The 12,588-nt window shown below is 49.1% G+C and overlaps 1 protein-coding gene across 7 annotated transcripts; it reads right to left on the reverse strand.

Annotated features, from left to right (window-relative positions):
• Positions 1-112: 112 nt before the first annotated feature.
• GLYCTK (glycerate kinase) lies at positions 113-12,559 on the reverse strand. 7 transcript variants are annotated; one of them, XM_032194450.1, is made up of 10 exons: positions 12,487-12,559; positions 12,114-12,188; positions 11,394-11,570; positions 10,823-10,925; positions 9,151-9,198; positions 6,119-6,224; positions 3,811-4,173; positions 3,307-3,458; positions 1,926-2,161; positions 113-1,334 (listed from the first exon to the last, which is right to left on the reverse strand). In XM_032194450.1, the coding sequence occupies exons 7-10, from the start codon at positions 4,095-4,097 to the stop codon at positions 429-431; spliced, it is 1,581 nt and encodes a 526-aa protein (XP_032050341.1). In that variant the 5' UTR covers positions 4,098-4,173; positions 6,119-6,224; positions 9,151-9,198; positions 10,823-10,925; positions 11,394-11,570; positions 12,114-12,188; positions 12,487-12,559; the 3' UTR covers positions 113-428. The 7 variants fall into 7 exon arrangements, with proteins under 7 accessions (XP_032050341.1, XP_032050347.1, XP_032050340.1 ...); XM_032194456.1 differs by lacking the exon at positions 10,823-10,925 and having other exon boundaries at positions 1,926-2,101; XM_032194449.1 differs by lacking the exon at positions 10,823-10,925.
• Between the last annotated feature and the right edge of the window lie 29 nt (positions 12,560-12,588).

Raw genomic sequence — 12,588 nt, forward strand, 5'->3', positions numbered from 1 at the left:
CCCCATCCCTGGAGGCATTCAAGGCCAGGCTGGATGAGGCTCTGGGCAGCCCGCTCTGGTGGTTGGCAACCCTGCATGGAGCAGGGGGGTTGAAACTAGAGGATCCTTAAGGTCCTTTTCAACCCAGGCCGTTCTATTCTGTTCTGTGAAGCTGTCACAGTAGCAGTGGCTCTCAGAAGTGCTAACTGCAACCTCCATGTCCACAACGTGACTGCTTGCCTTTCTCAGATCCCAATTACAAGTGCTTGACTGTTCCCAGTGCATTTGCTGTGGACATCCACTCGTGATTAATTAGTGGAATCTTTCTATTAGAGATATTAGCACACTTGACAGCTAGCCCTAATTTAAGCAGTTTTGTCTGCAGTGCTTATTGCCTCATTTACCCCTGGTCCTAATTAAACGCATCTGAATATCGGCAGAGGGAGCTTTCATGATCTATCCCTGGGTCTAATTAAAACAGCCTGGATATCCATGACATTGGTGCCTGTCAAGCCTGTCACCAGGAGGTGACGCCCGCGTTGGAAGTGGCTGAAGAAGGTATAGGAGTCGTTGTTGCTGAGGAAAGCCTCCGCATCGAGGCCTTCCTGGAACGCCTCGTCCACCAGCTCCGGGCTGCAGAAGGCCCCTGCTGCTCCTGTTGGCCCGTCCTGCCCGTCCGTCCCCCCGCTGAGGAAGATGATCTCGCACCTCCCCAGGGGGCTGCTGGCCTCAGCGCCCTGTGCCCTGTGCAGCCCCAGCCCCACTCGCAGGGCCAGCTCCTGGTTCCTTCCTCCCTTCCCGCTTCCTCGAAGCCGAACCGTGGTTTCTCCGCCAGCAAGGATGCAGACTGGCTTTTCAGGCCCTAATCCTTGGAGGGCCTGCAGAAACTCGGCCAGGTTCAAGCCTGGGATATCTAGCTCTGCTGCCAGCTGCAGAAGGTTCCCCCTCACCTCGTTGCCCAGAGGCCCTTCTCCGAGGCCAGCAAAGCCCAGGCAGAGCAGCCTGATCAGCTGGCAGTACAGCGCAGCAACGTGGCCGATGTCCCCGCAGACTGCTGCGCTCAGAATCAGGGCCACGTAGCCCAGGCCCTCAGCCTGGCGTTTGGCCTCGTCCAAAGCCAGCGTGTTTGATCCGATGATGATGTTGCAAACGTGGGAGTAGTCTTCTGGAGTAGCACGTGTGGTGGGAGAGCTGGAGAGCACCGTTTCCACTGACTTGGGCAGGCTCTGCAGCAGGTTGTATTTGGCCAGGACCTGAAGGCAGTCTTGGACGCTGTGGGAGCTGGCAGCGGTGGGCCCACTCGCTATGATGTCCAGAGGGTCGCCGATCACGTCGGAAAGGATGAGGCTCACCACCTACCAGGAGCAATGGCAGAGGGTTATTGTGGAAGGCAGAGGCAGGTGACCATGCCAGTGTTGTGGCATAAGCACTGCTCTGAGTTACACTTGTGCTAAGGCAGATCTTGGCCCATTTTTGTTTTAAAGTCCCGTGAGAGTCACCTTGCCCTCCTTGAACCCAAAGACCTACAGTGTCTTTTGATGCTGGACCATCATGACAGAAAACAGCCGGCTCTTAGGCTGAGAACCTAGTGCGGGCTGAGCCTACGTGCCAGTGATGGCACACACTGAAAACTGTCCCTGGGTGAGCTAAGGGTCAGAGCTGGCCTGGAAACGCCGTGGGAGGCAGCACAGCAATGCACCAGCACATCACAAACTGCTGCTGGGGGAGGGCTGGGGACTGCTGAGTGGTGTGATGGGATGGCCAGGTCTGAATCCCCCTCCTTGCACCCATCTCCCTGAGAGTTGGGATCCTCAGTGAAATCTGAGGCACAGCTCCAAAACACCACACATGCGTTGTTCACTCAGTGAGGAAAAAAGCCCTGTGACTTGATTAACCCATTGTTTGAAGGCGGACGGGTGATCTCTGCACAAGCAGACCCCCGTTACCTGTGCGGGATATGCGAGCCGGGCCAGCCCTCCACCCTTCAGCAAGGACAGAGTCTTCCGGACAGTGTTCAGCTCCTGTATGGCAGCTCCTCTGGAAGCCAGCATCTTTGTCAATTTCTCTTTCTCTTCGAGGAGGATGGGAGGGATGGGAGCAGGCAGCAGGGCTGAACCACCCCCTAGAATGCAGAAGAGATGGCAGGGATTGAGCACGTTTTCCATCAGGACACGAGGAAAGCCTGGGAGGAAAGAAAAGGGGGACAGAATAACAAGAGAAAGCACACCCATGGTGACAGTCTTATCGATGGGAATTCTGACAGTGCAACTGATACACGTGGGCATTGGAAATGCAGAAAAGAAGGCAAGAAAAAAGACTAGAATGGAGAAGTGAAATGGATGGAAGATACAGAACAGAAAAGAGCAAGATCTGAACAGAGGGTGAACATGCACAAAAGTACAACCGAAAGCTACCGTCAAAAGGCAAAACCTGCTCAGAGGTTTGAGACAAATCAGCATCAATAAAACATGATGAGCAAGAAAAACAAATGCAAATGCCTGTGTTTCAGTCAATAGCCAGGGATCTAGCTGAGAGGCAGGAGCAGTTGGGGACCGGCTGCTGTGTGGGAGTGCACGTGCACGGGGAGCTGCAGCCGCGGGTAGATCCTGTGCAGGCTCCCTGAAGGGCTGAGGAGTCTCTCGGAGATGTTGGTAGCCAGAGGACAGGAGGAAACCCAAGGGAATCCCCAGCAAGCACAGCTAGCTGCCAGCCACTTGGGTGTCTGCCTAGCAGCACTGCGCTCCCTGCGCTGGATCATGCTCCAGCATCCACAAAGCAAATAGAGAAAATTACCAAGCAGAGACCAGGGGGTTTCGACAGAGCTGCTCCAACCCCCTGCTTGCTTTTGCCCTGATTCACCCAGCTGAGCTCAGGCTGTGGCAATGTGCTTCCCGAGGCTAGTCCCGAACTTCAGCTTCCAGACTCACATCCCCACGCAGATTCGGAGCTTGTGAATCAGCCGAGCACTGATTCTCCCAAGCCTGCACCTGCAGCTGTAAGGAAGGGGCAGGAAAAAAGTGCCACCCTTGCCAAAAGGTGAGGGCAGCTGACAAGCTGTGTGCCAGCGTCTCACAGCAGTGGGCCCAGCCTGCACAGCTCAGCCTCTCCGCAGTGCTGGGAGGCAGCCTGTCCTCTGCAGCAGCTGGCAGCCCCCTGCTCTCCCCTGCTACATTTCTGGAGGAAAGTTTGTGGGAGAAGGGAGAGGAAAAATCACTGCGAAGGCTGGCACAGCACAGCAGTGCTGCACAGCCACATGCAGGCACGCATCTGGAGGGACTACAGCAGCAACAGGGGCCTTCAGCAGGACCCATGCCCTGAAATCCCCACCTGAGATGAGCACAAGGAGCAGGTCGTCTGCTGTCAGGCCCTGAGCCAGCTCCTGAATGGCACCTGCTCCCCTCAGAGCCTCAGGGTCAGGGAGGTTGTTCTTTGCGCCTTCGATGACCTGGATTCTGCTGTGCGGCTTCAGCAGCATCTCCCTGGAGGGGTAAGGAAGGCAATCACACCACTGACACCAGCACCTACGCAGGCAGCCAGACTGTCAGCCGGCTGCACCAGAGGGAAAGGGCAAGTGACCAGGACAGGGAGGTGGCTTTTGCTGTGCATCTCTTCCCAGGGCTGGGGAGGCAGCGCAGTCAACACAAAAGACTGTCACTGGTGCCACTGGGACCTGATGGTGCAATGGAGGTTGAAGGTCAGGGTGTGGTGGACAGGGTGGGCAACAGAGCAAGGGCAGATGGAAAGGATTCAGAGGGTTCACAGCAACATCCCCCAGAGGACAAACCTGGCAGTTTACCCCCACCCAAACTGCCCAGTCACAGGCTCCCTTACTGCATTCCCGCTCGCTGCAGGCTCTCCTGGATGCCTAGTGGCACACTGACGATCCCCCGAATGAGGTGGTCCCCCAGGATCTCTTCTGCAGCTGCTGCCATCCCCAGCACAGCCTTGCCAAACCCCACCAGGTACAGGTTCCTCTTCACGGGAAAAGCCCGGCCCTTCACTATCAGCTGCGGGCACCCGTCTCCCTGCAGCTTCACAGCCCTCTTCAGCATTGGGGCCGGCCGGACAGTGCCCACCGCACTGCGGAAGAGGGACAGCGCGTGCTCACGAAGGGACATGCTGCCTGGGCGGGGTGGGCTTGCACACACTTTGCTGACGAGGCCTCAGGAGCTCAGGCAGACAGCACCTTCCAGCCTGCAAGGGAAAGCATTTTGTTCACACTTTGTTCACTAGGAAAATAGACAGGGTGGTTACAGGGAGAGCAAGGAAGCCAAATCGTGGCCCGTGGAATGCTAGCTCCTGTTTCCTCCTAAGATTTCCTCCTATCAACTGCATTTTTCCAACCTCTCCCCAGGCAGGAGGGAGAGGACAGCGTCACATTCAAACTACCTGTCAGCTTGTGGTTCCCCTGCAATCTCCTCGCCTCCCACAGGGAAGGTGAGCCCTGCCAGACAGCTCCTCTGTCATTGTAAATTTGCCACTGGCAAGCCATCATTTCGATGTGCTCAGTGTTTGACACTTTTCCAAACCATGGAGGCTGCTCTCTGTCCCGGAGAGAGCAGGGCATCCGAGTGGAACAGCTTTTCACTACATAAACTCCCTTCCATGTGCTAGCCAAATGCTGACCTCATTCTGTGGCTGTGCATTGCCCCATTTTCCCCCAGAGTACCACGTACAGACTTTGGAGAATCAAACCCAAAACCAACGTGCTTGTTGGCTGCCGGATCCCTTGCTGCTGGTGGCCACAGAAAGACCAGTGATGAAGTTTCCCCAGCAAACAGCAAATTAACACAGGGCTCCATTCTCCTTTATTTTTCAGTCCTCTCATTATGCATTGAAGTCATATTTCGAGATCAGGTAGGACTTTGGATCCAGGCAAAGTTCCCAGCTGGGTCTCTGAAATTCCGTTTGAGCTAGTCTCCACCAAGTATTAGAATTCCACGCAGCAGATATGAGCATGGACTGAAGAATCTCAGCTGCTCAAGGGCAAACAGTCATCCTGACAGAGGAAAGGCAGCTCCTGCCTGCATGCACGTGTCTGTTCCCTCACAGCACTTCTTCCCTCCATTAACTGGCAGCAAGTTTGTTGCTGGTTTCCCAGAACCAAAGACCCTTGTCATCTGCATCTCTCTAGCTCATGGCAATTATGGTGCAGGCAATTAGGGAAGGGTGCCAGGAAGCTGAGGCAGCCCTGGCAACACACTTAATCACAGAACCATTCAAATTACCTGCCAGTTAATTCTATTTCTACTAAAAGGATATGTTTCAGTACAAGGCCAGTGTCTGGCTCCTCTTCTGCAAGAACACACAAGTTCAGAGGTCCCTTTGTCCTAATTGTCCCCTGGCACTGACAGGTGTTAATCATTAAGCCAACAAGCTTCCCAACAGCTCCTCTGGGTCTAAACCAGCCCTTGCTGCAAAGACAGAGGACAGACCCAAAGGCTCGGTGAAAAACTCCACCCAAGCACCTTCTCAGGCAATGAAACTTGGGCACACTCTGAAATCCATTGGACAAAGGACTCGCAGACAAAACCATAGTATGGTGAGTCATAGGTTTGATGGAGAAGAAAGAAAAAAAAGATTCAGTGCTTAGGAGAAACATGTTTTAAAGGCAAAACCCAGGGCAGATAAGCTACCTATCTAAGCTCCCCTTACATACTGCTCCAGACTGTCTCTTCAATCATGAGAAGAGATGGGAAAGGGAAGGTGTACTGACCACTTTGTTCCTAGGTTCCTAAATCTCATGGCAGCTGGTGCTGTAAGCAGTTTAAACCACTGAGCCTCAGCCATCTCACAATGAGGGCCTGAGTAACCGTGCTAATACCAGTGAAGTGAACCATGCACCTCTCAGGAACCGAGATTGGCATCTCCTTTCCCAGCAGGTCTCTAATTCACCTGGCAGCGTAGTGCAATCAGAGAAAGGTGTTAGAAAACAAGAGGTGCATCATGCTCCAGGTCACCTTGTCCGAGTTGTGATACAGTGTTTACAGAGAAGGCTGAGAAAAAAAAAAAAGGCCTAAATAGAGCCAGGCAAGTTTAAGAAAATAAAACCCCAAAGCTTTTAACAGGCTCTGTCTCTGCCTTGATGTTTCTGTGCATGGCTGACCCTGAAGACCAGGGGAATTGAGTACAACCAGACCTGCAACTGCGGATCCTGTCACATGTACCCTGCCGGCGGCTCCTCTCAGCTCCAACTCCAGACATGACACAGCAGGCGTGAGTCGTTTAAAAGCAATCCTCTCCTACTGGAGATGAAAAAATAAATGCCAGCTTAATTCATCTAGCACTTGTGTGCATACTGCTAATGCTTGCTCTGGTCTGGAAAGCATTTCACTACAATAGCAGGCATGTAATGTGTTTTCTGCACTCTGAACTCAGATTATAATTTAACCATCAAGGTCTGATCCAGAGTCTGTTGAAGGCAGTGCGTGTCTTTGCACTGCTTCTGAAGATTTTAAGGCACCCCGTCACTGATACCGACCTCAGCGCACAGGTGTAAAAGCAGAATAAATCTGGTGCAAATCTCCTTGCATTCAGGGGTTATCCAACTACATCAATACAATGGAGAGCTGAATTTGGCACAGACCCATCAGCTTCGGAGGTCTCCGTGTGTAATTCTGCTCCCTGTCAGCTCTGATTAGACATGCAGGCTCACTGGAGGCTCCCCTTGGAATGGGGGTGCTACTAATGATGTCATGAATCCATTTTTATGTAATTTATTTATACGGTCTCAGGCACCAGGTACTAAATGTCATCAGGGAACAGCTATAAATCAGAGCTATGAAATCCAGTGTAGATATTAAAAAAATAAAAACCCCTACTCATTTTACCAGGGCTTTTTTTAACAAGATCAAGAGAACCGAGTATCACCCCGTACCCAGGGAGAGACAGCATAGGAAAGAAAAATAATCGAAATGGCAGCTCGCAGATTACCTCCGTGGATGGAGGGTATAGAAATGGTGTAACTGCCAGTTACTGCTACTACTCCCCTTCCCACGGCTGGCTAGGAGGAATCTGGGCTGGAAAAAGGGGCTTATGATATGACCTACGTTGCTTCATGTAGTAACCTCAATTTCCCAGTTTCTCAGGGAAATCACATGGGGATGCACTAGCCCTCTTCTCTCTGTATATACAGTCACACTATGGGCTCTAGCGGGGCTGAGGTTTCACCTTCTCTTTGTCCCTGCCTGGGACATTTTTGGCATTGCGGTATATTTAGAAAGGCTTTTAGAAAGTTTTCCACAAGATTGCACTAATCTTAGGAGGAAAATGATGTTGAGAATTACCTGTTACAAAGAGAGCTGCCAGACTGGAAGGGGCTTAGATCAATCCCCTCTAAATGAAAACTTCCTCAGCTTTCATTGGTGAATAATGGTCACCATCAACATACTTGTTTGCACGCACCACCATTATAAGCTTTTTCTTCATAAGGCTCCTCCTAAGACTGTAGAAACTTCCACTGGTAACTCTTTCCACAAAAAGCAGCAAAACCCTAGCTCCTCATTTTCACCTTCTCTAGGAGAGGAGCTGCACCGTGATAAAACACAGGCAAAACACGCGTTTGCATTACCTTTCATTAACTTTTTAATTAAAGCAATTCTGCAGGCTAGGAGCCAAAGTCAGAAGGAGACAGAAACAAGCCAGCACCAGGGGCAGACACGTGGCAAGCTGCCAGGTAAATTGGATGGTGGCATGAGACCAAAAGCATGGGCACAGAGGGGAACAGTCTTAGCCATAAGCTTGGACTCACACTGGGGAGGAAAAGAGTTCACAAACGAGCTGCCTATGCAGTGAGAAAAATGAGCCAGTGCCAGACTGCATGGCAGGTATTTGAAAGGTGGGAAAATATTCCCTTCTAGGGACTAGTCTGCCATCACTGAGCAGAGCTGAATTATTCTGGGTGCTATGGTCAGAGGTTTGTTCAAGGGTTTGCGGCACAGGCTTCGGGTTTTCTTAAAGCTGGGGCAATTGGGCTGGATGCAGGCTGATTCAGCCACACAGCCCCAGTTTCACGTGCTGCAAGATGTGAGGATGCCGTCTATGAACGCTCTGGGACATATGATTTAATTGAGATCTTCAGTGTTCTAAGGTAGTTTATTTCTAATGTCATCAGGACTTCTATGGTTTTCCTTTGGAGTGGCAATGATTGGTGGTTGGCCCATCCCGTACCGAGCTGACTCCAAAAGCCCTGAGGGGACTGGAAAAAAATCTGAGATGGCACTAGATCAAACCCCCATTGTTTGAGGATAATTTTGAGCTCAGGCTGTAAAAGACAGATTACATCTTTGTTACTGTAGTAAACTTCCAGATACAGCAAGTTTTAACGGTGTCTCTCGCTACTCGTTTTACTTGCTACATGACTTTCTTCTGGCCTCTTGGTATGTAAATTACCGTTAGGCTCACCGAGGCTTACTGCTTCCATTTTTCATGCACTGCCGTGGGAGTTTACCTATGAAGTACAGCACAGCGTACTGCGTTCACCGACTTTACTGCGCTCAACTCCCATGTCCCCACTTACTGACACATCTCCTCTATCATTTGATATATCAAATTTAATTTGCCTGCTGAGCCCTGCTCCAACTCAAACTTGCTGTTCCAGATGGTCCCGAAAGCATCACAAGAAAATTTTCTAGGAGATGCACTGAACCCAGGAGGAAAACAAAGCAGTGAAGGTTTGTTCCAAGCGACTATTTGGGGAGGATTAGATGGGGGATTTTTTGAGACTAATCTCTTTAAATGAAAATTTCAGAATTTGATTAATTTTTTAATCTGCACATGGATTTGCATAAAATTACCGTGCTGCCTCATTCCCACTTTGTAAAAGAGCACATGTCTAGGATGGACCAGCTGCTCACCGGTCTGCTACAAAGAGTCCAGCACACAAGTAGGTGTGCAGGGATGGGGTGCAGAGTCCTTCTGCCCCTAATCACCATGGTGCTCCTTCAGGGTTCACTGGGAAAGAGGAAGATGGTGGACAAAAGAAGTGCCATGAGACCAGCTGCACAGAAAGTTTGCTAGGCAGGCAGGGGAGAAAGTAAGGAGTCTGAGCACCTTTGTTTCAAGAATATGCTCAGCTCTGGGGAAAAACCCAGGAGTCCTAATTTCCAATATACATTTTTCTGTATGTTTCTTGGAAAAGAAATCTGGTGCTCTTATGACTGATTTACTCACCACGAGAAGTGTCAACAGGGTTTCTTTGCCTTTGATGAGGAATGTAGCCTAAGGCCAAACACAGAGAAGTAAGTGTTCTGTTCAGCATTTTATATATATAGATCAGTATCATTAGTAAAAAAATTAACTGTATTTGACATATGCATCTTACTAGTTTTTCTAGGTCACACTCCCTTCACTCCCTACATACCTTTTGGAAATGTTTCTCCCTTGCACTGGGGATTGTACGGAAGAAAAATTTTTCACTAAAAAAATCCTTCTGTAGCTCAATGCAGAACGGTCCTACCCTGAAGCCAAGTCCATGCCAAGTCTACTTCCTTTCATGCTGCAATTTCTCAAACTCCCTATTCTGAGTCAACTCACAATCACAGTTGAGAGTCATTTAAAACCTGGGGAAGGATCATAGTATTCTAGAGAAGAAAAAAAGTTGCCTGCCTTGAGGACTGAAATGGTTGAAAAGGGTCAAAATTCAGTACTGCAAAATACAAGGTCACAGTCTTTGGGACTAACTGCAAAAAAAAAAATGAGCTCCTTAGGTGGAAGTAACATGAGGAGAAAGAGCCAGGAATATTAATCAGTCAGGATGACAATTACAGCTGCCCTCTAGGCTGAGATGACAGGCTGTGGGGAAAGTGGAAAGCAGCAGATGTGATCTACCTTGACTTCAGTGAGACTTTTGACACCACACTCATTAGCAAGCTGAAGAAGTTTGGGCTGGGTAAACGCCCTGTTATGCTGGCTGAAAAATAGCTCAGCCACTGGGCTCGGAGCGCAGCCATCAGTGATTCTCTGTCCAGATGACAGCCGGTAATGAACAGGGAAGACCTGGGTCTCTGTTGGGATTTGTGTTACCCCATTGCTTTATTAGTAACCTGAGGGCACTAAGTATTTAGTAATTAGAACTAATTATATATTCTATGTATTATATATGTGTATATATGTATTTTATATATATAAAACTACAATTAATTAGTTAGCTGGAGGCACAGTTACCAAAGAGTGATTCTTCAGTAACTTCGTGGCTGACTTAATTTAGGGAAAGTGCTGACATACTGAATAGTGGGAACACCTTCCAGAGGCACCATGATGATAAACTTTAGGTCAGGGCCAACAGAAACCTCATGACACTCAGCAAGAAGTACGAGGTTTTGCTGCTGGGGCAGGACCTCTGTGTATCAGGGCAGGCTGAGAACCAACTTAGAAGCAATCTGCCAGCAGCTACAACTACCTGAAAGGTAGTTATGAAGACAACGGAGATGAAACCTTCTCGGTAGTGGCAGAAAGTATTAAATGGCCACAATTTGTGACTCAGGATGCTCACGCTGGATGTGAGCAAAATGTTCTTTACAGTGACCATAGCACAGCTCTGGATCAGGCTGCCCAGAGAAGCTGTGGTCTCTGAGCTAGGAGCCTTTCAGGATTTGGCTAGACAAAGCCATGGTCAAGCTAGCCTTGCGTTTGTCCCTTCCACCACCACTTCTGAGATTACACACAATCTCAGAAGATAATCTCAGAGATAATCGCAGGGACTCCAGAGCATCACGTTTAGCTTCAAGAGCCCATAAAGAGATGCCAAATTGTGGGACACGAGTTCTCTGCACAGGCCTTCAGTCATAACTGTCACCCACTGAGGATCATCGCTCCCAGCAGAGTCCAACAAAAATTTATTCACCTGAGTAGCATTGTTTCCAGAAACATCTCTAGGAAATTAACATCCACCCATCTGAGCAAATGCGAGCGTGGGACTGTTTGTATTGTGCAGGTTACAGTGGTACCTAATATAGAAATGCATAGGTAGAATGACTGCATTTGATCAATATTACTCAAGCAGCAATTAAGCCTTTTTTCTATTAACTAGTTTTGCAAGGGCATCATCCATACTTCCTACCTAATGTGACATTTTGCTAGGAGATCCAATTATCCTGCCAGATAAATTCCAGCTTCGTATAAACTGACAAACTAAGCTCCAATGATTGGGAAGAAAGGCAGAAGAAAGAATAAAAAGGGAGTGACAAAATATCAAATCAACAACCCACGGTGTTATACAACTCTAAAACTTGGCTAAGTATTGTAGGTGTTTTGAAGTAAATTGTCTTATGATGGTATTGGTGAGTCATCTTCTGGGCCCACATGAGATAATCCAGGCTTTCATCATGCAGTTTACAGTGTGCAAGAGGCATGCTGTTCTGAACTTCTCTGAAATCTTTCATTACATTAAAATCGATTGTAGGTTTCGAACTGACCTGTAATGGAGTAGCTGACCCCGAGACCCTCTGAAGTAATGAATGTGTCTTCTGTTGGGTCTCCCTAAGCTCCAGTGTTAAAATCTCGCATCCATTTCAGAGTAAAGCTCAGTGAATCATTCTGACAGGCCGATCAGATCACAATATGAAGGGGTGAACCAGGCTAGATGTCAAAACCTGTAACGGTGAGCCGTAGGAAACAAGTGGTAAGAGCAAGTTATCTCAGAAAAGACTTTTATTTCACTGACTAAATCACACATGCACGTAAAATAATTGAACGTGTCTGACATGTGAACAGCCCTCTGACAACAGCTCCCAGACTTACTGCTGTTTGTCCACAAGAGGGCAATCTTATTCTGAAGCAAACCGTTCTGGAGACTAGGGAAGGAAAAATGCAGTTAACATTTGTGAAGTGATTGGGGCTTTGGCGGTGTCTTTTTCGTTCTTGTTGTTTGTTCTTTTTGTTTGTTTGTTTGTTTTGGTTTGAGTCTAAGTTTCCTGGGGACTGAAACAACAAAAGACCTGGTTTTCTTCTAAAATACCAGGATGCTGGAAATCTTCACGGTGGTTGGAGATTCTCACCGCTCTTCTCACCTCTATCTTCTCACCCCAGGAATAACTCTTTGAGGCGTCAGAAGTATAAAAACACGAACAGAAGCTGGTGGCAACATCTGTGATGGATTAATGACAACCCCAAGGTTCCTGTACCAGGACACCTACCTCAGACCCCAGGCTGTCTGTCTTAGAGGTTGTGTTTGCCACTCGTGAGCCCGTGGTGCTACGGCACTTGTATTGCTGTGAAGGCCAGTTTGTAGCACGATTAAGAATACTGAGCAATAAAAAAGTGTAATAATAAAACCGAAGATAAAATTTTAAAAGTGAAATCTATCACATTTTCAACGACGGGTCTACAGCAGGGGTTTAAAGAGGACAAACTGCTCTTGGAGGGGAATCCAGCAGGCACCCCCACCCAGGCACACACCACAGCCCGCACCAACCCCGACCCCTTAGGGCAGAACCCCCCGGAGAGCAACCACTGCGCTTTTTTTTAACCCCCCAAAACCCCATTTCTCCGCTGATTTCCCCCACAAACCAGGAGGGGCCGTGAGGGAGCCGTGAGGGGGCCCCCAGAGCCTGCCAGCCGCGTCCCGCCCGCCACTCTCAAGATGGCCGCCCGGCCCCCCCCCCCCCCGGT

The sequence above is a fragment of the Aythya fuligula genome, chromosome 10 (genome assembly GCF_009819795.1).
Source record: "Aythya fuligula isolate bAytFul2 chromosome 10, bAytFul2.pri, whole genome shotgun sequence".
NCBI classification, from domain to species: domain Eukaryota; kingdom Metazoa; phylum Chordata; class Aves; order Anseriformes; family Anatidae; genus Aythya; species Aythya fuligula.